The 9,472-nt window shown below is 31.1% G+C and overlaps 1 protein-coding gene across 1 annotated transcript in view; it reads right to left on the minus strand.

Annotated features, from left to right (window-relative positions):
* LOC112517254 (3-epi-6-deoxocathasterone 23-monooxygenase) overlaps positions 1-4,972 on the minus strand; it is a 6,543-nt gene extending 1,571 nt beyond the window's left edge. Inside the window, exons 1-6 of the mRNA XM_025124627.1 lie at positions 4,758-4,972; positions 4,244-4,568; positions 1,816-2,208; positions 1,167-1,256; positions 679-864; positions 177-307 (exon numbers count right to left, since the gene is read on the minus strand). Coding sequence (XP_024980395.1) covers positions 177-307; positions 679-864; positions 1,167-1,256; positions 1,816-2,208; positions 4,244-4,568; positions 4,758-4,972 — 1,340 coding nt within the window. The remainder of the gene's footprint in view (positions 1-176; positions 308-678; positions 865-1,166; positions 1,257-1,815; positions 2,209-4,243; positions 4,569-4,757) is intronic.
* Positions 4,973-9,472: the final 4,500 nt, after the last annotated feature.

The raw sequence follows: 9,472 nt of genomic DNA on the forward strand, positions 1-9,472 counted from the left end.
TATATATATATATATATATATATATATATATATATATATATATATATATATATATATATGTATGTATATAATTTTCTCATCGTTTGGAGGACGGGTTTTCAGTTTTATCTATATATAGGTAGTGAAATTACCGTTGTACCCTTGGTATATATATGTTTTAATTATTAACTAATTACCTGAACTTGGTAACAAAGTGGTGGAGGAATATGGAGGCTTCAAGTCTGGCCAAATCAAGCCCAGGACACAGCCTTAGCCCTCCACCAAAAGGAGTGAAGCAACTACTGCTACCACTGCTCATGTCCCTTTCCTGTTTACCACAAATTAAACATCCACAATTAATGTTTTATAAAACTTTGATGATATATATAGAGAGAGTATATATGTCTCATTCTTTTACAAATCCAATAATTCATTTAAACTTACAAATCAACTTTCATGAGTTGTTTCATACATTAAAGAACACGTGTGATAATTATACAGTGTTGTTTAATATGTGAAACATTCATGACTATTTTTTTACATACAAATTAAACGTGAACTAGTTTATATACATGGTTTGTAAATGATTATGTGTCTATATATACACAAAATGTACTAGTACACCAACTAATATATATATATTATATATATATAGAGAGAGAGAGAAAGAGACACACACACTCACACAAACACACTTACTTGCCACCTCCAAGGATTGAACTGGTGAGGAGACTCATGGTAATTTTCATCAAGATGAACTGATCTGAAATGAGTCAATACACACCATCCTTTTGGTATAAGATAGCCTTTGACCTCCACATCTTTCATGGCCTTTCTAATCACCCCCATTATTATATTCCCCATTCTTAGGGTTTCTGTAATCACCTGTACATCAAACAACAACGAACTAAGTCTAATCTCGTATATGACGGCTGGACCGATCGATATACCAATAATCAAGTCTTCAGTTGTCAAATGGTGTGGGAATGTTGTCACTAGCACGGACCACACAAATAGGGGTGAGCTATGCATAGCCATTTTATTTTAATGAATTAACAAAACCATTTTATATATACACTATAGCATAAAGACACCCCGGTCAGTATGGGTGGTGGTTCGGGTTGATATGAAGCAAGTGAAGTGAAAGCAAAGATTAATCAATGGTTTGTTAATTAGCTTTAACTTACGCTTTGTGTAAATGGCATCGATAGGTAATCATCCCAACACAATTGCTCCCCGAGGTCTTCTTTACGCATCTTCAACTCCAAATTTTCCTCCTAATAATCATGATCATTAATGAAGTGGGTAAGCAAATGATTATGAAAGGAAAATTATGGAGAATTATAATCATCACAACTCCTAAAAGTTGATTAAATACCAAATGCAACTATTAACAAATCACCCACGTCTCTTAATTATAAGGTTATGCAACAAGCTATTTAATGAATTCAATTAGTTTGTAATGTTATCATATCATGTCAATACATATGAGAAACGGTCCACTTCTAACCGATGTGGGACTCTAACACACTTCACCCAACAGATGCTAGACGGCTAGACGGGCACAGATGTCCCCAACGTGCTGAGAGGGGGATAGGCGAACGAGAGGGCTACACAAGTACAAATTGTCATAACGTGTCGAGTCCCTATAACGGTAGATTTGATACCATAAGAGAATATATGGAACCCCAAACTACTTTCCAGTGGAGACTTTGATGAGAGAAGAGATGTTCCAACATATACAATGGAGAAATAGTCCAAGTCTACTAGTCTAGTCGATGTGACACCGCAACAGTCACAATTGTAGCTATGAACTTTAAAGATGTAATTAAGTACCTTAAGTTGATGGAGAGCTTTTGGACAATCTGATAAGTATTTGATAGCCAAAGTTATAAGTAACGGCACTGAGTCCTCTCCAGGAATCATCAAATCAATCATATTATCAGATATCAATTCATCAGTTAGCTTTTCGCTCTTATCATTGAGCAACACATCAGCCACATCCCTAGAATCAGGTGAAACATTCATCCTTTTATCCCGAATAATTTTATAGACCAATTTCCCCATCTTCTTCTTGGCTTGTAACGATCGATGAAGTTGAGTTCCAGGTAACTTTAACGGTAACGACATGAGACCCGCAACAAATTTCTGAAATTGGATCCTCAAATACTCCATTTCTTCACCCGGATCCAACCCGATCAGAGTTTTGGCCAGCACTTGAAATGCGATCTGAAAAATAATCAAATATCAATGGCAATTAATTAATCACTAAATAATTCAATTTAAATTTCAATGAATTAATTTTATGAGAAATTAACGATGGTAGAAAATCGGAAATTGTAATAGCGACATGTAAAAGAGGGAGGGAACATATGATTAATAACATGGACCATATGGTGGTGATATTTGTAGACAAAATAAGTAATTTATAATGATTATGTAACCAATAATAAGGGTTCTATGTGCTTTATCCCATAAAAGTGTTGAGAAAAATCAAAAGTTACATTTACTTTTTGTAACTTGCTCTTTGCTTAAATCGCTTTTCCCTACCCAAACAAACAACTTTTGTTTTTTCTTCCCACAAATCGTCAAAAAAATACTTAAAAATTCACACCTTTTTAATAAGAATAACGTGTCATCTATCACCTCATTTAAATCATATAGTAAAAAAAACTTATTTAAAAAAGTAGCAGGTTATCCATTGTTATAAGGGGTTAAAATATAATATCGTAATAAAAAATATTTTGAGAATACATTGTTGTAAAAATAAAAATAAAAGTATAATATTATAATAAAATAATTTCAAAAAAAATAGGTTATTATTTCGTACATTTAACCATTTATGTAATAAACATCAATTAGTTTTACAATACAAAATCTTATTTTGTCTGATATATAATCATTTTTAAGTATATAATACTTATATACAGCAAATGCAACAAATAAGCTCAAGCACCATTATTACATTTGGTGAGGTTTGAACCTTTGACCTCCTAGAAGGTCAAGAACTACAATACCGTTAAGACAAAGGCTTTTTGGTCTGATATATAATCTTTTTTTAAGTGTAAATTAAATTAATGTGAAAATAATGTAAACATGGTCAAATGAATTGAAGCAACAGACATATTTTAATAGTATGGTCGATCATTAAGAAAATATGGGCAGAAGTTTGGCAAAGCTTTATATATAAAATAATAACGATCGATAAAGAAAGATTTAGATGGAGGATCAATAAGTCAATTACAATCAAACAAATATATACAAGTACATAAAATAATGCATGTATAAAGACAAATTTGTATTGCAAATCAATAAAACGAGTCGTTACGTTAGTTAAGATATACTTTTCAAATTAAGCCATACATTTTTTTCTGTTTGGCTATGAGCAAAATCAAACGGACTTATTAAATCCCATGTGAATTAAGATAAAATCTAAGTAATCTTTTCTCTACCTAAAGAAATAAAGAGGTTATTTCCGTAAAAACCGTGGTTTACAAAGAAAAATAAATTATTTGCGATCTAAGGAAGCATTTACCAAATGATTATATCTGGTAAGCACCTATAGAGTGTCACTTACTTTCCAGGTGAGTAAATACATCGAAAACGATGAAGAAGACTTTTACCTGATAAACACCTATTGGATAAATACATTTACCAACAATCTATTTTGATAGCGGATATTGTTACCAAATAAGATAAATAAAAATGATGGTCTTATTGGTAAAAGTTTGGTAAACAACCATACATGAAACATAAATTATTAGCCGTTGATTATCAATTTTCAGTATTATTCGTTAAAATCTAGTTTTGTAAATAAAAACAAATACCATTTGAAAAAAAGAAATTACGAATCTTGAACCACATGGAAAAAAGGTTTTGCAATATGGACTTTAATGGCTGAAAACATAGCTTTCTTTTCTTGAATAGAAGAAAAAGTAAAATTTTGGAGGTTTAAACAACAACAAAAACACGAGAATGGTTAAATTATGTTTGAAATCACATGTGACTTTACATTAATAGTTAACGCAAATTAAAGGTATATGGGCATCGTGTCCTATGATCTCACATCGCTGTTAGCATGAATCATATGTGATTTTACACGTGATTTTATGTAAAATCGACTGTTTTTATTATTATTTAACTTGTTTACTATTCGTATTTATGTATATATATGTTCTCGTGTGTGTGTATGTATATATATGTATGTGTATATATATATATATGTGTGTGTGTATGTATTGGTAGGGAGATAGAAGTAGCATACATGTTTGGTTTCATCTTGAATGTAAATAGGACGATCTTCTTTCCAAGTAGCCATGGATTGAAGAAGCAGCTTTCTCATGTCAGAGGTCACTTGAGCTTTCAGATATGGAGATTTGAAGAAAGCACCAATGAGTCCATGGATTCTCCGGTGTAAGTTTCCATTAATTCTCAAAATCGACGATTCTCCCATCAGTTCCGTCAACGACTTTGGATACGATGGCACAAAACTGTTTGCATCGCTTTGTAATACGAATCTGCTCACTTCTGCATCTGTCGACACTATCGTTGGACTACCAAATAAGTGCGATTTGAACACCTTCCCATACCTAATCGAACAATTCAAACACGGATTTCAAAGTTTTTTATTTCAGTTTTGCGAGTGAAGCTCAGATTTCAAATTTGATATTCGTTTTAATTCGCGCAAAACGAAGTCTATCGATCGATGAACAGAAAAATCAATAAATTTAACAAATCGGAGCAAAAAATGAAACGAAATCACATTGATTGGAACTTACAGAAGACGACGTTTATCCATGAATGATTGAGGATGATCGGTGTAACCGCAGGAGATGAAATCTAAAGTTTCGCCGATGAATGGCCATCCCATGGTTCCTAAGAGCATACTTCTTACCGGCGATGATGATGATATCCATGACCGGCGGCATTTGTTGATGAAGATGAAGATGAAGGTGAAGAAAAGGAGTACCACGGCGGAGAGGATGACGTCCATGGAGAAAAAACGGTGGTTTCTGGTGGTTTCCAGTGAGCTGGTTGGGGGTTATATATTATTGGTCAATGACAAATATACTTGTGGAAATGAAAACGTACGTGCGGGTGCACGCGTGCACCTTAATTGATGACTCATCACATATTACCTTGATTTGGAGGATTGTTAAGGAAAAGCAAACATTTGGATTTACTTTTTCTTAGTCAAATTTTTTTTTATTTTTTAATTAAAAAACTTTAATCATCATTAAAATATTTGATAAAATTTATATTTATTTAATATATTGAAAAAATAATAACTAATTTAAACTCATTGTTGGTTTTAAAGAAAAATTTATCCGTGAATCATTAAAAAAAATCTATTAAAAAATAAGGACGTGAATTAAGGTTACAAATTATTCATAGAGATTTTATGCAGTTTATTGGCGGTTTGCCTTTGATAACTCTCAATTTTGAGAGTTATTTGTTGTTCAATACTCCTATTTTTATGTGTTTTATGTAGCCACTTTACTTTTATCTTGTATTTTTGGTCTAAAATGTTTTAAGAGCTGATGAAAAGTCAAAGATTTGATTATTTTATGAAAAATCGTCACTATTGAAAAAATGTCCACTGTCTGCTCATTTTCTGCTCACTTCGGTATTTTCTTCAAAACGAATTTGGATAAATTTAAATACTTGTTTTTCTGGGTATTTAAGAGAATTAATTATGCAGTTAAATCCGAAAATCTCACAATATTTAAAGAAATGAGCCTTGTTGTATAAAAAATGTCTTAAAGTGTTTTTCCCCTTATTTTAATGAAAAAGTCATCTCTACTTTTTCCTTATTTTAAGTGAAATGTCATCTCTACTTTTTCCTTATTTTAAGTGAAATGTCATCTCTACCTTTTTTTCCTTATTTTAAGGGAAAATCATCATTACCTTTTTCAATATTTCAAAAAATGTGACAATGCCAGAAAAGCTTACAAAAGTGATATGACGTCTTTGCCCTCTAGATTAAAGAAGGTTTTCTTCCTTTGGGTAAAAGGGATATTCATCTCTCCCTTTTCTCTTATAAATTGAAGCATTTACTCTCATTTAGAAGACATCATCTTGAAGCATTTGCTCTCAATTAAAGATCTGGAGCAGTAGAGCAAGTTTAACTTTCTATATATATTTCTTTTCTCATATTTAATTTTCAGTAACGTTTATGTGCATTGTATGCCCTCTGTGGGCAACGGTTTTAGTGAAATTTCAATTCAAGTATTTCTTATGCATTCATCTTCTTCTTCTATGTTCTGTAATTTCATTATGAGTTAATCACCCCCTTGGGTGTGGGTGTGAGTTAAACTTAAGAACTTGAAGGCATACTTGGGTGTTGCCATTTTTTTTATTAATTCTTAAGCTTAGTCACTTTAAGTCGGGACTTAAGCTCAACGCGGATAAGCCGGTCACTTTTAAGTGTTAATATTATATCATTGATCCAGTGATTGACGGATTTGAAATACGGCTTAAGTGATGTACAAAGATTTGAGAGAGTTTTTGATAATCACGTAGAGATACGGATTCTGCATGTTTTAGCTAATGTTCAAATATTAATCGAGATTTATACTACTAAGAGATTTGAGTAAAAATCTTCAGGCTAGTGGAATCAGATATTTTTTTATCACTTAGCTAATTTGGCAAGCTTAAAACTGATAAAAGTGGACACTTTGTGGGCACTCTGTGGGGCACAGTATATAAAAATTCACTTTCGATATATTAGAGTTTTTATGGAAGTCTCATGAGTTTCTGATCATATTGTTCTTACAATCTTTTTAAGAGAAACTTACACCCATACCCATCTGTTAATTTTAAAGGTTTATTTTGTATTTTAAGTTTTGCACCAACAAAACTCAACTTTTATTCACAAATTGAAACATGCTCAAGAAGTTCATGAAACTCTCTGATTCTCAGTAGTTCAGTCCCTGTGGAAACGATCTTGGTACTATACCATTCTATTACTTGAAGCGATCATAATGTCGGCGTGCACTTGCACCGCCACTGTGGGGACTTTGTGCTCATTGTGTGAACACCTACGATTCTAAGCACATCAGCCTTGCTTTACGTTATTTGGTCGTATTTTGGGTGCTTGGTTATTGGTTTTACGAGTTATTTGTTTACCTATTAATAATTGCATTAAGAGTCAACCTCTGAATCGTTAAATGGTTAATCTCGTTTGGCAAAAAAAAAAAAAAAACCTCTCTTAATGATTTTAAAACCTCCTGCAAAATGATTTTATATTTTAACCATTAAGCGTCATAATTTCATTGTAAACAATTATCAAACAACTATATTTCATTTTGCACTATATTATGAGAGTCTTTTAATCATTTTGACTATTTAATCATCATGTACCAAATCATTCAGCAACTGCAGCCTTTTTTCACTTTTTTTAACTGAATCTCGCAGTTGTTTTTTGTTAAGGGTTTTTGTATATGCTTTATATTTATTTTCAATAATATGTTGTCTTTCATATTAAAAATGAACTTTTTAATAATTCACATATGAATAATCTTTTTAGCATTTCATTCATATTTTTTCACGATATTTTAGCTTTATTATCTGACCATCCAACCATTCACATATTTTTGTTACCATTTATGTGAAATATGAGACAAAAAAAACGTTTTAAATTTTCTAAATATATATTTATTTTTAAATTTTAAATTATTTAAATGATTTATTTTAATCCAAAATAATTAATAAAGTAAATGCATAAGATTGGGTTCATGGAAGAATCTCCTTAGACCGGTTCAATGTTTTGTATATAATAAACGAATAAATAAACTTTTTGGTTGTATCTTAATGATGTTTATTTCAATTATTTTATTTATTTATTTATTTTTATATTAAAATAAAAAATACTTTTTTTGATTTCTTAAAATAACGAAAAATAATTTTTAGATTTAATTACTTGAAGAACCCCACGTCGCCATGATTATGGATATGATTTATTTTAATATAAATGCGTTATTATTATTTAAAAAATAATAATAAGCCAAAAATTAAATGGCTTTTTTATTTTTTTAAATTATTTTCACAAATATGTTATGATTACTTTTAGTTACGTAAAATTATATTTATTTTTGTTAATAAAAAAGGAATGAATTTCATTCTTTTTTTATTTAATTTGGGTTTTTTGAAAAATAAACTCATTATATTATAAATTAGAGTTGTTTATGAGTGGGACGACCCATTAAACCCGGTTCATCTGATCCGTTAGAAATACGAGCTTGGACAACCATTATCGATAAAATGGACGGACCCAAGTTTATTCGTTAAAGTTAACGGGCGGACATGGGTAATGTAAAAATAAATATGGACAGGTCCTTCAAGTCCGTTTATATTTTATAATTAATATTTTTTTACCATTAATTAAAATTATACTAGTATATTTTAAAACTAAACTATTAAAGTTACATGATGTGACTCTTTAGTTATTCTTAAGAACCCAAAAGGCTAAGGGGTTGTTTATTTTTCATCTCCTTCTCCACTTGTTGAGATCCATGTGTCATTTTAGTTGCTTTAAATTTTAATTACAACGATGTTTTTCCTTTACTTTTTGGTTCCACATTTGATGATTAATTTTTAGTGATCAAGCTTATAGATTTATAAGTTTACACTTTTTAGGCCTGTGGGCAAGCTCGGCCTATTCATAGGGCGGACAGTGGCAAGTTGTCCATCCCAAAAAAAAGGGTTTGCATTTACAATATTAAACCTGTTGGATAAAAAAACAAGTTAGGTTCGGTCCAGGCCCGGACCAAGCCCGCAAATGATCACATCTATTGTACAGTACACACTTGTAAAGCAGTTATATATAGTTTCTGTAAATCAAACCAAAACGAATGATCCCAATATATTTCAATTGAAAATAAAATATTCACAGACTTGATCTTTATCTCAAAAAATAATTACAAATAATTTATTTCTTAACTTAAATTCCTATTAGAAATTAATAAATTACAAAAATGATCCCTAGCAACAAAACAACGTATTGATCGTTGTAGGTCGTTGTAGCGACACTCTAAGTTATGAGAATCAAACAGGTCTATCAATTCTGATGAAAAGTTATCTCTTATTTATATGATAGATTTTTTGGTGGCAAAATCACCAGACGAACGCGCACAACTTTTCAACTACTATTTGCAAACGACAGATCGTTGCAGTAGGTTATAAATTAAATGGTGGGAAATTATGTCGTGGAGATGAGTTTTTCGGTATCATACATCGACAACGTTGATAAAAGTTTTTCTTTATTTAAAATTTTGATTTTCAGAAGAAGAGGCATATAACCTACAACAACGAGTAGCCATCGGGTTTTTGAGTATAAATTATAGAAATCACATAGCAAGGACAACTCGTCACGATTGGTCAGAAGTACTGTGAGAACCACTATGTCGTCGAAATAGCTACCTATAGATATTATATAGTTGTGACAAACCATACCGTGACTGTTTGTTTTCACTGTAAGTCTATTATGCCAGTA

This window comes from Cynara cardunculus, assembly GCF_001531365.2.
Source record: "Cynara cardunculus var. scolymus isolate 2C chromosome LG 8, CcrdV1, whole genome shotgun sequence".
NCBI classification, from domain to species: domain Eukaryota; kingdom Viridiplantae; phylum Streptophyta; class Magnoliopsida; order Asterales; family Asteraceae; genus Cynara; species Cynara cardunculus.